This window comes from Panthera pardus, unplaced genomic scaffold (genome assembly GCF_024362965.1).
Source record: "Panthera pardus isolate Hobbes unplaced genomic scaffold, ASM2436296v1 HiC_scaffold_13, whole genome shotgun sequence".
In the NCBI taxonomy this organism is placed as follows: Eukaryota; Metazoa; Chordata; class Mammalia; order Carnivora; family Felidae; genus Panthera; species Panthera pardus.
The window spans coordinates 30,502,703-30,519,420 of record NW_026526688.1 but is presented as its reverse complement, the minus strand read 5'-3'; the positions used below and the strand labels follow the sequence as shown (position 1 = coordinate 30,519,420).

General features: G+C 39.7%; 1 protein-coding gene across 8 annotated transcripts in view; it reads right to left on the bottom strand.

Annotated features, from left to right (window-relative positions):
- Positions 1 to 16,718, bottom strand: part of NRG1 (neuregulin 1) — a 222,454-nt gene that overhangs the window by 166,091 nt on the left and 39,645 nt on the right. For all 8 annotated transcript variants that reach the window (XM_053900942.1, XM_053900941.1, XM_053900943.1 and 5 more), the window contains exon 2: positions 8,008 to 8,185. In XM_053900942.1, the coding sequence (XP_053756917.1) occupies positions 8,008 to 8,185 (178 nt within the window). The remainder of the gene's footprint in view (positions 1 to 8,007; positions 8,186 to 16,718) is intronic.

Here is a 16,718-nt window from a genome sequence, read left to right as displayed (position 1 = left end):
CCTTTATGACAGACACCAATGAAGAATAGTGAGAAATGATGTAATAAACACTATAATAAGCTTGTTCAGCCCAAAGTAACATAACTAGCTGAAAGAATTTTCTATGGAACCACTAACAATAACTGATAGATAAATCATGAAGAATGTCAGGTTGAGGAATAATATCCTGGTTTTCAACACAGAAGAAAGAGTGGATTCCCGGGCACCTGGGTTGCTCATTTGGTTAACCATCCCACTTCAGCTCAGGTCTTGATCTCATGGTTTGTGGGTTTGAGCCCCTCATCGGGCTCTGTGCTGACGGCCTAGATGGCTCAGTTGGTTTAGCATCCGATTCTTGATTTCAGGTCTGGTCATGATCCCAGTGTCGTGGGATGGAGCCCTGTGTGGAGCTCTGCACTGAGCATGGAGCGTGCTTAAGATTCTCCGTCTCTGTCTCTGTCTCTCTCTCTCTCCCTCTGCCCCTCCTCCCCACTCGTGCCCTATTTCTTTCTCTCTAAAATAAAAAAAATTAAAACATAAAATAAGAAAATGGTAACTTTTCTTGTTCAGCCCCTAAATTCTAAATTATCACAATAACATCCCAAGAATATACAACACTCTGAGATACAATGATTCCAAGAACACCCCTTCTTTCCTATTTACGTAAGTTAAGGAGGAGTCCTTAATGATATGTGAGGAGTTCCTTCTCGGCCCTGTGCCATTAACATTTTTACTAACGAACTGGATCAAACTATAAGAAACATGGTAATCAAATTTACAATTAAATTGCCTTGAAGGGTTAGTTCTTAAAAATCTTCCTAATAGACCTACACAGTGTTTCCTGGAATATTATTCCAAGTAATGTAATAAATTTTATGCTTGAAAAAGAGAAAGAATAAGAAAAAAAGAAAAAGAAAAATTTTCTATGCTCAAATAAATACTGCATTGAACAAAGTTAAATAGATTTCTTTACAACAGTACCTCTTAGTGGTTTTTATGCAAATATGTGCTATGAATTTCCAAGGCAAGGGTGACATGTGGCTAAGGTATCCTTTCCATAGAGAACCCGCTGGGAATTCTAGGACTGAACATCAATCGGCCCAGAGCAAGGTTCAGTTTAATCAAGACAAACATAACAAATACATTCCAGCTCAAAAATCAGTAGCAAAATACAGGCTTGGAGAGATGTGCCTTGACAATAATATATACAGAAAAAAGGATTTCAATTAGCCATGAATTTAACATTATTCCATTTTAAACAACTACTAAAAAAAGAAATAAGAAAAAAGAAACATACACTGTTGGGCCATATTAATATTAAAACAGCATAAATCAAACTGGATAAAAGTCTCAATACACTGCTCACAGGCGGGATCACATCTAGAATATTTAATTATATTTTGAAGTGGCATTTGATGAAAAATATCAAAAACTAGAGGACTTTAGAAGAGGTTGATCAGCGTTGAATAGAGCTTACAAATCTTATCACTAGAGAAGATTCTGTTAAAGAAACAGAGGTCCTACTGGCAGGCACCTATGAACATGATATGGATAGCTTTGTAAATACATTTCATGGTCACCTGGAAAAGAAAACTATCTGGGGAGGCTCTTGTGGAATTATGTCTTACAGGAAAAAGAAGGCATATTTTGAGTGTAAGGAAGAATTTTTGAACATTCAAAAATGGGGAGGGTGTCTTTCTCTTTGGAAAGATTCAAGTCTGGATAACCACCTGTCAAGAATATCTCTATGCAGAGAAAAGATTAAATTAGATCAGTGGTTTCAAGTATTTTGAAAAAAAAAATCCTGTTTTAAAGTGAAAGCTTAAAACAGAGCCTTATATTCAAAGCTATCATGAAGAGACAAAGATGTTCAGGTCAAAGTGGCTGGCAGCCCATTTTCAATCTGAAGATTCTTCAGGGACACGATGGGAAAAACATTTATCCAGATGATCATTAAGATCCTTTTGAATTCCAGTGATACATTGAACTATGAGAGTCTTCAATCGTTAGGTCCTAGAGTAAGGAACAGGAAGCAGGAAGAGAGTAGAAATAGAAAATCCTTTCTTGAAAATTATATATTGCAACGATTTGGGGATTTGATAAGTATGGTTACAACAGTTTTGTTTTACTCTCTTTAATAGGCTACCGTATGCTCTCCATAGGAAGGAAGTTAACTTGGAAAAAGGGTGACTTCCCTTCCAATCATAAAATGAACCTTTTGCTCTTTAATCAACGAGTTATCCAGAAATCTGGCAGGGGTTGATGTTTTAGTGGATTTTCACTTTCTAAAAGTATTAAAAGAATTAACTCATGTAAAGTGTTTAAATGCACTCCCAATAAATGTTAACTCTTATTACAGTCACATTCTATATTCCTGCAATATTTAGACTTCTTATGAGCATACATTACTTTTGGATTAAGAAAAACAATACTATGTAAAAATAAAGTAATACAGACTGATTTAAAGACAGAAGTTCTAAATATTAATTTCTCTTTTTTTAATATCAAAATGCAAACTCTGTTCTTTCAGTAAGTACTTACTGACAAAATGGGCCCAAGGTTCCAATAACTACTATCTCCTTTTTCTTAGTTGGCTTGATTCTTCCACCATAGTTTATAGGCCAAGGCAACTTTAACGCATATGGGAATATCTCATCAGTTGATAGAATTCCATTCCTCTGATCTCTAAGGAATCCTATATGAACTCTGTGAGTGTGTGTGTATGCGAGTATGTGAGTGTGCTTGTGTGTGTGTGTGTGTGTGTGTGTGTGTGTGTGTGTGTGTTCAACACAGTTTCAGACACTGTTGACCTGTCAATAAAGAGAAGGATACAGAGCAGGGAGAAGCAGCTATCATATACAGTACTAGGGACTGCGCCAAATGCCTCACATAAACCCTATGAAATGGGCACTGACTATTCCCATTTACACCTAAGGAATTTGAGATTTCCTTATAATATAAAATTAAAATGATCTGCAAGAACTGTTCAGCTGATAAAAGAAAGGGATGCATGTGAACGTTTTCTATTATACAGTCAAAGCCCCGCAACAATTGTCAACAGAAGAAAGCATTCTTTTAAAACTTTTGCAGAAATCTGACCAAACCAATTAGATCCAATTTTAAACAAAAGTAAAATACGTGAGAGTGGAAAAGAAGAGCTGAGGAAACACTATGGGCATCCAAAGGAGCATGCCACACACACATGACAGGAAGTCGGCCTTTCACGAGGCTAACGTAGAACAGATATTTCAATGAGGCCAGTCTGACAGCCTCAAATATGAATCTGTCACACTCCAAGCTCTTTAACCAGTCTTCTTGGCCAAAACTATCCACCCGGCAGAGGAAACAGAACAAAAGGATAAGCAGACACATAACACTAGGGCATTTTCCATTTTTTAAAAATTGGTTCCACCCATTGCTTCGCCAAATAAAATAAACAGCCTCAAATGTAAATTCGAAATCGTAGGAAGAACATGTAAGAATGTATGTCATTAGTAGGAGCAGGACAGAAGGGCGATAAGACTTTACAAAATAATGGAGATTGCTTATTGCTGTGATGTCTTTTCCTAACGCTAAGGGATTAAAGGGAAATTCTGGCTGCAATGTACCATCTAGATTCTGTGAAAAAGAAAACCTAGACTAAGGATTGGAAAAGAGTCAACATTTTTCTTAAAATAAAGACAATCCCAATGAAATCCTAAATCTCACACTACAATTCACCTCTGCTTGGTTGATCAAAGCCGAAGATAAAGTTTGAGTAACCAAGTAACCAAGGCAAAACGTTAACAATTTGAATATGTAGGTGAAACTGAAAAATTAGAGTGTTTTTTTATGAAAGACCATCACCCAATGCCTAAGCATGTCTCCAGCCCTGTGTTGTGGCTTCACTATATGTAGAAAAATCACCAGTAACTGAAAAGACAGCAGGCATAGAGTCAGACCTAGTTCAAATCCAAGCTTGAGCATTCATTAACATTGGACATACAGCAAGAAACTAAACTTCCCTCATCTTAGGACATTCATTTTTTTTAAAAATGGGTATAACAATAATAGTATCCATTCTCAGGCGCTTAGGTGGCTTGGCCTGTTAAGCATCCAACTCTCGATTTCAGTTCAGGTCATGATCTGACAGTTTGTGGGATCCAGCCCCGCATGGGGCTCTGCGCTGACAACACGGAGCCTGTTTGGGATTCTCTCTCTCCGTCTCTCCTTGCCCCTCCCCCCAATAAATAAGTAAACATTTTTTCAAAATCGTATCCATTCTCTTATACGTATAGGACAAGTTGAAATAATAGGGCACCTTGCAAATGTTAATTAAATTTAGATTGAGTTTGGTTCTTTAGCCTTAAAAAAAAGTTGACAACACTAATGGCCCACTTTACACAAAGTGTCTTATTTTTGGAAGATCAAATATGTTAAAATGTTTCGCCAAGAGTAATTTACAGTCACATAACCTGAATAAAACGCCTTTTCTTCCATTTAATTCTTTCCAGCAAGGCTATTGTTTAAAAGAAGTAATTTCTGAATATTGGCCTTTCTGGTATAATGGGATTTTATTAACATGTAGACAGTACTCTTAGCTGTCTGGACCTATGAAGCCAACATGAAAATGCTTTTCTGAATACTGATGACTCTTTTATATGTCATCCAAGCCATGCAACAAATTACCTCTTTAAGCATATACATACTGTTTTCACCTTATCTACTCAACTTCATTTGCTTCTCCCCAGGCATCCTTAGACTAAATACTCGCAGTCTGAAGATGCTTTGTTCTATTCCCTCAATCTCTTCTCCCTCCCCTCCTCCTCTCCTTCTTTCTTGGAAGCCTCCCCTGTCCCTGCCTGGGTCCCCTTGCACTTCTTGCTATGACACCCAATGACTATCGCTACTGTAGAAGTTAAGATGGAATATTTTAACTGTTCAGCAACTCTCTCCCCTCTAGACCACCTGCCTCTTAAGAACAGGGAGCATGTCCTCCATGTCTGGGTACCTGGCGTCTAGCCCAGGGTCTGACACACAGCATCTTGTCCCATAAAGGACTGAATTCCCATCGACTCGCCCACTGGCCTCTCTACTGTCCTATAAACAGAACTTGTGGGACGCCTGGGTGGCTGAGTTGGTTAAATATCTGACTTTGGCTCAGGTCATGATCTCATGGTTCATGAGTTTGAGCCCTGCATCAGAGTCCACTTTGGATCCTCTGTCTCCCTTGCTGTCTGCCTCTCCCCCACTCTCTGCCCCTCCCCTGCACACACTCTCTGTCTCTCTCAAAAATAAATAAACATTAAAAAAAATTAAAAACAAAACAAACAAAAACCCAGAACTTGCTACTGACTACCATTCTGCTCCTTCTCTATAACTTCCCATCTCACCCTACCCACCCAGCCAGAGGGGATTTTCTCCCTTCAGCAGACAAATCCACCTCTTCGTGGCTACTCCTATAGCTCTCGGGGTCTCTCCCTCTTCCCAAGCTCAGTATCAGGAACCTACAATTTAGCACCAGGCTTTACTGTATGTATGATGGGCTAGATCATTCATCAGGGGTATTTTCCCTAATTAAATCTTGACTTAGAGTAGAATTTACCTTAATATAAATAATAATTTTCTAAAAGGTCACTATTTGCAAATGGATGGGCTGCTTGAAAATCCTGAAGTTCCCCAGCCCTAAGAGTGCTTTAGCATACGACCTCGGAAACCACCATGCTTTCAGATAAGGCTGAACTCCAGAATCCCTATATGATCTGTGACCCCCCTGAGTGCAGAGATAACGCCCCATGCTGCTCCCATTTCCTCCCATTCCCAGCATAAAGCCTTCCGTGGGCACCTAAATATTACTGATATCATTTGACAGCCATGTGGAAAGAAATGAGACATTCTCCTGCATGTGAAGATAACTTAGTTTCTTACAAATGTGTCTAATTGATGAAAAACAAAGCAGACTTCAAAATCCAGTATCTAAAAGTTTTTTTTTTTTCTTGTTACACTTGTCAAAGCATCATAGTTATTTTTTTTCAGTTCACTTGCTCTTCCTCCTCCCCTCCCCACATGCACACAGGTTATTACACCTGTATGCTTTCCATTTTTAAAAGAAGGAGTAAGGCATTAAAGGGACCCAAGGAACAGATCTGTGTTCCGGCGTAGTTTCTTACTCGTTGTATGACTCAAGGCCAGGCAGAACATTTTTGTTTTCCATCTAAATTTCTTAATATGCAAAATTAGTCACCATGTACAGTTCAACTTCCCCTACTACCTATGGGAATGTTGCAATAAGTAATATTATGTAAAAAAAAAAAAAAAAAAAAAACCCAAAAAACAAAAAAACCACACCATGTCACTTTACAGAGTTAGTTTTTATATCTTTGGAGAAGCATCTGTTGCAAATGCAATCCCTACTCTTTTGTCCAAGTCAAGAGATCCTGCTGACACACTAAACAAGGAGACTAAGCAGTGTAGTTAATAAAGCCATGGAAACTAGGGGGAAAATTCACTGATTATGGTTATTAGAGCAATTAAACACTTTGGGAAGATTAAATTAAATTTCCATTATAATCACTTTGTTTACTCTTGCTTCATGACTGTGTGACAATTCTTTGGTAGGTGTTCTAGAAAATCAAAGTACAGGAGGAGACTCTTTTGTTGTTGCTGCCAGTATCACATCTGGGATGTCACTGGAATCTGCAGAAGCATGAGCAAAGAAAATGTGATCTTTGGGGCGCCTGGGTGGCTCAGTCAGTTAAGCGTCCAACTTTGGCTCAGGTCACGATCTCACGATTCGTGGGTTCAAGCCCCGCATCGGGCTCTGTGCTGACAGCTCAGAGCCTGGAGCCTGCTTCAGGTTCTTTCTCTCCCTCTCTCTCTGCCCCTTCCCCACTTGCAATCTGTCTCTCTCTCTCTCTCTCTCAAAAATAAACATTAAAAAAAATTTTTTTTAAAGATTAAAAAAAGAAAATGTGATCTCTGAGTTTGGAAGTGCTATCACATAGGTCACACTGATTAAAGGACTATTTGCAAGCAAAACTCTCACATACTTATCTCTTCCTTAATTTCAAAATGTAGTTTGATGTTAGAAGAGAATCTCTTAACTAAGGAGGTAAATAAAAATGAGGAGAATAGGAATAATAAAGGAGCATCGTTTTAGACTAGGTATAAACCCCCCTCCAAGAGGTTATAGGAATCACAAGAAGCCTTTGCAAATGTGGACCTCCACAAGGAAGGTGGGATGATTTAAGATTCTTGCTAAGATGCTCTGATGTTTTAATCTGCTACAGTGGGTGATGTAGTTTCACAGAATTGTCAGTTAAAAAAACTTATTGGGGGGAGGTGCCTGGGTGGCTCATCAGTTGAGCATCCAACGCTCGGTTTCGGCTCAGGTCATAATCTCATGGTCCGTGGGTTCAGGCCCCGAGTCGGGCTCTGTGCCGGCAGCATGGAGCCTGCTTGGGATTCCCTCTCTCTCTGCCCTTCTCCCACGCGTGCTCACTCTCTCTCTCTCAAAAATAATAAATAAACTTAAAAAAAACCTTATTAGGTAGAGCTGTATGTATTAACCTCTTAACTTGAAAATAGTTGAAATTCGAGTGACCGCATTCTCTTTCCATAAATCTAGGTATTTATTCAGCTTTATCACGAAGTTGGGATGTTGATTGTAGAAGGCACTGTACTCTCAACAGCATTCGTCTTATTTTGAAGAAGTCGAATTTTAAGATCTAACATATTCCAATTACAGCAGCTACCACTACCACTAAAGCTACTTCCTTCCTTCTCCTTCCTATCCCCCTCCACGCCCTACAGTTCTCTCCCCACCCATTTTCTTTCCTCATCCAGAAGCCGCAAGAATCAAAATTTCAAATTCCTTTCTATATAGTAACGCAATTTCTGGCCACCATAGAATGAAAAACCTTTTTTATTTACTATAGATCATGCTTTTTGATAGTAAATTTATTTATTGGGGCTGAGAATAATTTTTATTCCATTTTATAGCATTCCATTGCTAGACACTGCCTCTGCTATTATATGCATGATACTTACCCTGGCTTTTTTTGTATCTTGATGTTCTGTGGTTTGTTCTTTCGGTTTAATTCGTTCCCATTCTTGAACCACTTGAACTTGAGAGAGGAGTATTCGGAACTGGTCTCACACCGAAGCACTAGTTTAGAGCCTGCAACAGACTCCTGGCTTCTCATCTCTTTCAACCGGGGAGGCAAAGCTAAAAAACAAAAGAGAAGGAAAAAAATTTTGATCATCTTCTAAAGAGAAACATATTAATTTTAGGTGAGCTGGATCAAGACACCATTCCCAAATGTTTTACTATCTGAGAGAGAAAGACAGAAAGGGGGGAAAAAATGAGTCAACCAAAATGGATCTCAGCTTGGAGAAAAATAAAATGCCCAAATATAAAATACACTTGGGGCAGGGGAGAGCGAGGGGAACCTAGACTGTAAAATATTCTAAATGGTCAATTCCTCAATCTTTACATTTTTCTGATGCCATTAAAAATCCTGAACAGTGGTCATTTCAAAAAGACAAAAAACTATGCTAGAGGAGAATACGCAGCTAGGCCATTATGACTAATATTATTATTTTAAATTCCAGTATAGTTAACATACAGTGTTATATTAGTTTCATGTGTACTATATACAGGCCATTATTTTGAAAGTACGTTCACATCTCAGATCACAAATAATCTTCATCACGGCTCTGTAAATACGTACAGCAGGCATCATACCCATTTTTTAAATGGGGAAGTTTAATTTCAGAGACGGGTAAGTGACTGACTTGTCCACGGTTACAATGTTTCTGGAGAGTCAGAGTTAGACGATGCTATCATCAGAGGTGACCACAGAACAAAGAGAACTCGTAACTCTTAACGACGTTCCCTTCTTCAAGAAAGAAATTCTTTAGCGACATCACTTTTTTTATTGGGCCTCAGGCTGGTGTCCACGCAATGAATGACCATTCCAGATGACAACCATACTCAGATCAAATTGTCAGTTTGATTGGCTTTAGCTCTTCTAAATCTTCTCAACAGAGACTGGAAGTACTTAAGCTGTGCATTACCTGGTAGAATACCTTAAGCACTTATATACCAGTCTTATTTTAAGCAAGACAGCTTAAAAGAGTATCTATTCTCTACAGAAATATTTATGGATAAAATGTTATACTCTCTGAGATTTGCTTCAAAATAAAATGGTGGCAGGGAATGGATCGGCATAAAAATGAAACAAATTTCCCAAGAAGTTGGTCCATCATTGTAGAAGTCAAGCAACAATTCAATATAGTAGGCCTGTTTTTTTCATAATAAAAGTGGGGTTTTTTTTTAAATAAAAGCATAATGAGTGGACCTTCCTCTGCACATGCTTCACTTAATAATCAACATCACAGAATTTGAGCTCTCAACACTGTTTCCGCTGAGTCTCAGAGAAGCCAATTACGAAGCCCACTTCTGCTCTGGTTCAGGTATTAACTTAAAACCCCAGCAAATAAGACTGGTCTCCCTGATTCAGGGCATAATGATTCACTGGGTGTGGTGACCAGGACACCAAGGACAGCCATCAGAGCCATATTAGACACAACCAGGAAACCAAGTTCCCTTCCTACTCAGGGTTTGATTGTTTTTCTACATTTCTGCCCTTAACCAAGTAAATCAAATGTCAGGAATAAGCATAGGAAGGTTCCTAAAAATTATAGCAAAAACCATTTGAATGCTGTGATTTCTCAGCAGTGCTCCTAAAAATCACGTCCCCTTTTTATTTATTTGGAGCCTAGGAGATGTCGTGGAGAAGTTGGCACTTAATGTGGAGACACAGCGGCAAGGTAGAAAACTCATGTCAGCTGTTCTTAGCCTTTGATACCTGATTATTTTGTCTGGTTCTTATTTTCTGACAGCTTGAGAATAAGATTTACTCTAAACAGGTTTTATAGGAGTCTTCCTTTTTAAGCTGGGGTTCATGCATCTCTGTTTTGGAGGTTTTTAAAGACAGACTAAATTCTCATCTCTCTGGAATAGTGTCTGTATGTTCTTATTAACTCTTTAAGGCATCTTCAATTTTTGTTAAGCCCAGTGAAGGGTGTTAAAAAAAACAAATCTGCTGTAGCTAAATGGCACCAAAGAAACTGGTTTACACGTATTAAGAAAAATAAATCGTCTCACTATTTTATGTATAAACTAAAATAACTAGCTTGACATTTTTTTGGTTTTCACTGAGTTTTACATTTAACTTGGCATGCCACCCAGACTCTCAAGGTTTAGTCCCTTGCCTTTAAGCAAAATGTTTTCACTGAAATATTCCAGATATCCTTAACTCCCAATAAGCACCAGGTCCCGTCACCCCACAGCTCTAGACAATTGCTTATCAATATAGCCGGAAGAGAAATGTACTAGACTTTATGCTCTTGAGTTTGACTAAACAATTTTTCATAAAATCATGTGCATCTTTTTCCTTTTCTCTCATTCCCTTTCTCTCTCCCCACCTCTTCTTCCCCTCCTGTTCGTCTATCAATCAATCTCTTGGTTTCAAATGTGAGAGAACAAATCAGACAAATTCAAAATGGAGGGATATTCTGCAAAACAGCTGGTCTAGGCTTCAGAAGTGTCAGTGTCACGAATGACAAAAGACCGACCATGAGAACCGATGCAAATTCAAAAACATGACAAGTAAATGCAATGTGCAGCTGTCACTGAATCCCGTGTCGTGGAAAACACTCTGAAAGATAGTAATGGGACTACCTGGGAAATAACAAATCCGATATCGTATCAACATGAAATTTCTGTGATCACGCATTGTGGTTACACAGAAGGTCCTTGTTCTTAGGTGGTATCTGCTGAAGAACTGGGGGTGAAATGTCACGATGCCTACAACTAAATCTCAACCGATTCAGCAAGTAAGGAAATACACACTTGCATGTGCACATAAACACACTCACAAAGAAAGAAAAAAAAAAGGAATCTTGGTTTCTCTTTGTTTTCCTGCCTCATTCACCTGGTCTTTCTGTAGTTCAATGAAAGGCTCAGGATTTCATTACGTTTCAATGCCTTGGCTAAGTTTGCCTTCATGAAGGAGATTCTTGGGAAGATTTGAGTTTTAATGTACAAGTCTATCTCCTAAAATGATATCCTCCATTCAAATTCTGTGAGTGAGACAGCCCTGAAATCCTCAGATGGCTCAACCTCATATCCATGACTTTGGGGCTCCAATCTTGCTAGGTCCTTCGGTGCAAGGAAAACAATCACTCATCTGGAATGTCAACATTTATCCTTTCTTTTGGGGTTTCATGTGCAAAGATGTACACATCTGTTGTCTTTAAGAGATAATCTGTGATGTGGGGCACCTGTGTGGCTCAGTCGGTTGAGCGTCCGACTTCGGCTCAGGTCATGATCTCGCGGTCCGTGAGTTCGAGCTCCGTGTCAGGCGGAGCTGACAGCTCAGAGCCTGGAACCTGTTTCAGATTGTGTGTCTCCCTCTCTCTCTGACCCTCCCCCATTCATGCTCTGTCTCTCTCTGTCTCAAAAATAAATAAACGTTAAAAAAATTTTTTTTTAAAAAGAGATGATCTGTGATGTAGTGCTGCAGAGACCTTCAGATTAGAAGGTCTTTCTTAGCTGAAATATCCACTCCTTTAGCTGACCCTGTGTATAAACATTTCTTAATGATTCAGGTTTCTGGTATACCTCTATCGACTAGCCTGAGTTTCTCCCTCTTGCACACAGTTTCAAGTACGTCAGAAGTGCAGAAGTTCCCAGCTATTCTAATTTTGCAACCTTCAAAGTTTACTTGCAGTAATGGCGCCTTCTGTATCCTTCAGGGTAACAACCTAGGACATGAGGACATTCGCCTTTCAGGGAAGAGCTCTTTCAAGGAGTTAACTCAAAATCCCCCAGAGCGTAAATGGAGAAACACACCTGTACAGCAACAACACACCTACACAACCGCATCCTTGGTCCATGGGTGTTCTCTTGTCAGGGGTACCTTCCCCGTAAGTGCCATACAAACTTCCTCACTCATTCTTGGCGGAGCCCAAATTCAAGGGTCCTGAAGGCTTGGCAACAACATAAACTCTTCTCTGTCTTCTTACATAACCACACTAATGGAACAGCCCTGGATATTTCACAGACTCCTAACAAAAATGCAAGCGAATACTGAGCACATATGGTTTGTGCAGTTTTTCCCATCTATCCCTAATGAAATAGTTTTCAAGACATTTTCTTTTATTAGATTATAAAATAATAACTATATTTTAATGGAATACATTTTACTCTGTATGTTTCCCAGTCAATGGTTTACTCACATGAAATAATCTTGTTTATTTCATTAACAAAAATCTACTCCACCAAGTACTTTCTAGTACTCAGATGTAACTTTATAAGGCCAGGGGTCACTTCTAAACTGGGAGAGCAATTTTTTAACGATGTACTTGGATTTCAAAACTTGCAAAAAACATGTTAGTTGCCTCTCAGTCCCTGGCTAAGAGTAAATGGTCCGTTAACTAAAAATTGCTTGAAGGCAAAACAATGCTAAGTTAATGCTTTGGATGTAGTAAGTGTTCTGAGAATCTCTGACATGATTTAATTGTATTTGGTCTGCCACAGTTCAAAATTTCACTCTCAGTGTGTTTCTGGACAGGCAGGAGTTCCACACCCTGAAACAATCTAATGATAGAGCAAGTTCTAGACAGCCTTTGCCAACATCTATTTCAAACTTGCTTGACATTAATATGAATGCATCTACACCCTTAGAAATGTATCAACAGAGACAGACAGTAAAGTGCAAAAGAGAACAGCCTTTAAAAACAGAAACTCAAAAACCCTCAGAGCAATGCCACACACTTTACAGGCATTTCTTTTTACTGGCTTTCAGGGTTTTACAGGCTTTTAAAAGATCACAAACACACTCTTCTGACTCTAACTCAACGCAAGCCGTCTGTTTTTGCACTTGTGTTTCTTATTTGATATGTCATGCAACATAGAAAAGAATTGTGGTGGTAATCCCCAAATCTTCATCTTACATCGTGACCACACAAAAATTTAGGGCAATATATTCATTTATTCCAACAATTTAATGTGTGAATGAATATCTATGCTAAAGGTGAAATAGGTGAAAAGAACCGTTCATCTAAATGATCCTCTTGTTTCGATCTACTGCGCACATATTTTTAAAATACATTCAGTGCCGTTATATCGAATATTGCCCTGTATTGTTAGAACGGGAAACAAATTTTAGCACGTGTACGGAACCAAGATACGCTGAGGGCATGTGACACTAGATAAGCCGCTGTTTCTGTTTTTTGATGGAGCTGCCAATGCAGAGTTAACTCCTATCACTCCTCTCCACGTTTAACCGCGCAGTTCATCTGAACAGCTTCAACACACTGAACAAATTAAACAGGAAACCTGCAAAATATTATCAAATAACAGTGAGCTTTCAGCTGCGATCCCAGAGAAATCTTCCCTACACACCACCTTTTAAAAGCCTGACATCACACACGTGCAGATCGCACGGTGAAAATTGGTTGTGAGTTAATGAAAGCCACACGAATATCATCAATCAGTCCTCGAAGTAGAAGGATGTCCCTTTTTTGTAGTCAGGTTAGAGGTGAATAACTTACTGCAAAAGCCTCCAAAATTCCTTTCCCGATCATATTTCTCCCTCGTTGAACTACCTTACGGAGAAGATTACGGTCAGGCACAGAGTGGATAAAGTTTATGCTTTGCCATCTGGTCTTCTGAGCTGGGCTCACAGATTTAAGCTTAGAAGGGAAAGTGTGTCTTATCAGGTTAAAATTTGTAAATATAGCTGTGTAAAAGGCAGCAAGTTCTGGTGGCAATGACTCCTAGGATTACAACCACTGCTGCTGATGCACTGAGTGATCTTAGGGGAAGAACCACCCAAGAAGGTCACCATTTGCCGCCGCCTATGGGGACTCCGTGCTCGCACTGGCCCATGCTCCAGCTGAATCAGCCTTCAGAAAGACTGTTCCTGACTCTGGTTAACTAGAGTCCCCTGGGAGCTAAAATGGGCCTGCTATCCGTCCCTGTGTATTCAGCAAAGATATCTGGAGGATGAGACAGAACACGTGGGTGCTTTCATGTGAGAAGAAGTCACCATAAAATTCAGGGTTTTATTACAAATCATTCACAAGCTGACTCCATATCATTGGCACAAACCGAACCTACCCAGTAAACACCTGGGGATTTTGCTTCAAACTACAGTTAAGATAACTGGACTCCAGAAATACCATTGTAGCAGGGTCCGTGTCCAACTCCTTAAATGCGCAAGGGTGTGCACGTGCACTACCGAATAATACCATTGAGCACACTGAATAATCCTCATCACAAATGCGTGGGGCGTGTCATTACACAGCATGAAACAATACAATTGGGGGCCATATTTCAACATCTTGCTTCTAATATTCACAATGGTGGTATCTGTACCCCCAAACTTGGCTTCTCACTAGTGTTCACTGTGATCTCCCAAGCATATCAGTTTCGTTGGTGGGGACTTTTCCACATGGATGTGCTCAAAGTATCGCCTCTCACAGTTAACTGTCACAAGTGATGGATAATGGTATGATTCTTTTAAATGCCCCATTTGAGGGCACGAGCCCCAATCAGCCCCGTCAAAATGTTTGCTTATGCTAAGATCACAGAAAATGATAATTACATTGTCCATCTGAATACCACACCCATCAGGCTGCACTGAAAAAAAGCACATGTACAGAAAGAGGGCCATTTAAGGAATTTATCCCTACCAAATGAAAGGACAGGTAAGAGTAGTTATTAGTAGGGGGCCACAGTCCCTAGTCAAAGGATTAGGTTATTGAGGTGTGCGCGCACGTGCACGCGCGTGTGTGTGTCCATTTTGCTTGGCACTGCAATCAAACATCCAAATGTCTAAATTTATTAGACGGAAGATACACAAGATCTTAGGGGCCTAACACCAAGCAGGACCTCAAGTGCTTGCTAAGGGGTAAGGAGGATGAAGGATCTAGAAGATGCTGAGAAAGTAGAGACCCAGGTCCAAAAGTTATTCCAGAGGCCTCACCTACCTTCTCAAAAGACTTTTTATTGTCCGGAATGGAAGGGCCCCGCGACATTAGTTTTTGTGTGAATGCATTCCACTGGGTTAGGACTCCTCTGTTCTCTGCCACGTGATGCCAAGGAAAAGGAAATGTTACATCTAACTGGAAAACTATCAAATAAGTAGTAGTCTCTGCTTTGAAATGTTCATGTTCTCCTATATTTCTCTTATCTGGTCATCACTGTTTGAGCGGTCTCTGCTTGAACTCTGCCTCGGCGAGGATCCTGGTCATTGTAACCATGTCCCTTCCTGTGACACTCAGTGTCCTATACAGGAGTCTCCCCAGAGGCCAGGTGTTTATCCACTTCAGCAAGAAAGGCACACGCATTTAAATATTATCTCCTCCACCTTCCAATCAAAGTTGATTGTCTTCACTGATTGACCCCAATCTACAAGGTCTAAGCTTTCTCCCTTAACTATTAAGTGTGCTTTTTCATTGATGGCCAACACATATCCCCACATTTATCATTTCTCTGCAACAGTTCTAGTATGTATTTCATATAAGGAGGGTAACTGTTTCATTTTGCAAGTGTGGATATAGGGAGTTATACTGGAACTTGACATTGCCCGATGTCACAAGGCTAACAAGATGTACACCAGGATTTAAACCTGGGACTTTTCTGTCCAACAGGGTGCTTCGACACAGCTTGAGGTGGAGGCGGGAAAGGGGAAGAGGAGAGTAGACTAAAAATGGGATTGATTATTCCATTCCATCATAGCCACTATGGTAATTTTCTGTTTCTCATAATAAGCTATATAAACCAGATCACCTCTCCACGTGTGTCTGTGAGAGATTTACAACATTGCAAAATCCTACAGGGGAAAATAAGTGCAGATTTATTAGGTAAGAGAATTTTTCAGCCTGAAAATTGATATTATGCTTGTTGAAATTAGCAATCTTCCTCCTTTATACAGTTCTGTGAGTTCTTTGCCCAGTATTTCATAACTTGAGGGCCAAAAATAAAATTATAAAACTACCATAAGAGTGTTCCAAAAGCCTATGAGATGAATTTAGAATCTGGCCCTCTTTGGGGCGCCTGGGTGGTTCAGTCTGTTGAGTATCCGACTCTTGATTTCAGCTCAGGTCACGATCTTGCAGCTTGTGAGTTCGAGGCCTATATCAGTCTCTGTGCTGACAGTGCGGAGCCTACTTGGGATTCTCTCTCTCGCTCTCTCTCTCTGACTCTCCCCCCACTCTCTCTCTCTCTCTGTCTCAAAATAAATAAATAAACATTAAATAAAGAAGAAGGCCCTCTTAGTACTTTCAACAATAAACTCCTTTAGAGTAATGACCGCTAACACTTGTTGAGTACCTACTATGTGCCAGGCTCTGCTCTAAGAACTTTATGTCCACTCTTTCAAGTTTTATTACAACTCCAGGAGATAGATACGTTTTACTATCATTATTCCCAATTTACGGGCGAGGAAACAGAAACAGAGAGGTAGAGTAACTTCCCATAGTCACACAGCTGGTATATTGCAGCACCCATATCTGGACCCCAGAAGTCTGACTCCAGTGTTTCTGCCCTTAATTACTAGGCGATAAACAATTATTTGCTATGTTGTTGATGTTCATAGTTCAAGTGTCAAATTTAATTTATGGATATATTAATAGTGACCATAGTTTCCTGATTAAATCTGGGAGGGCAGCACGTGACAAATCAT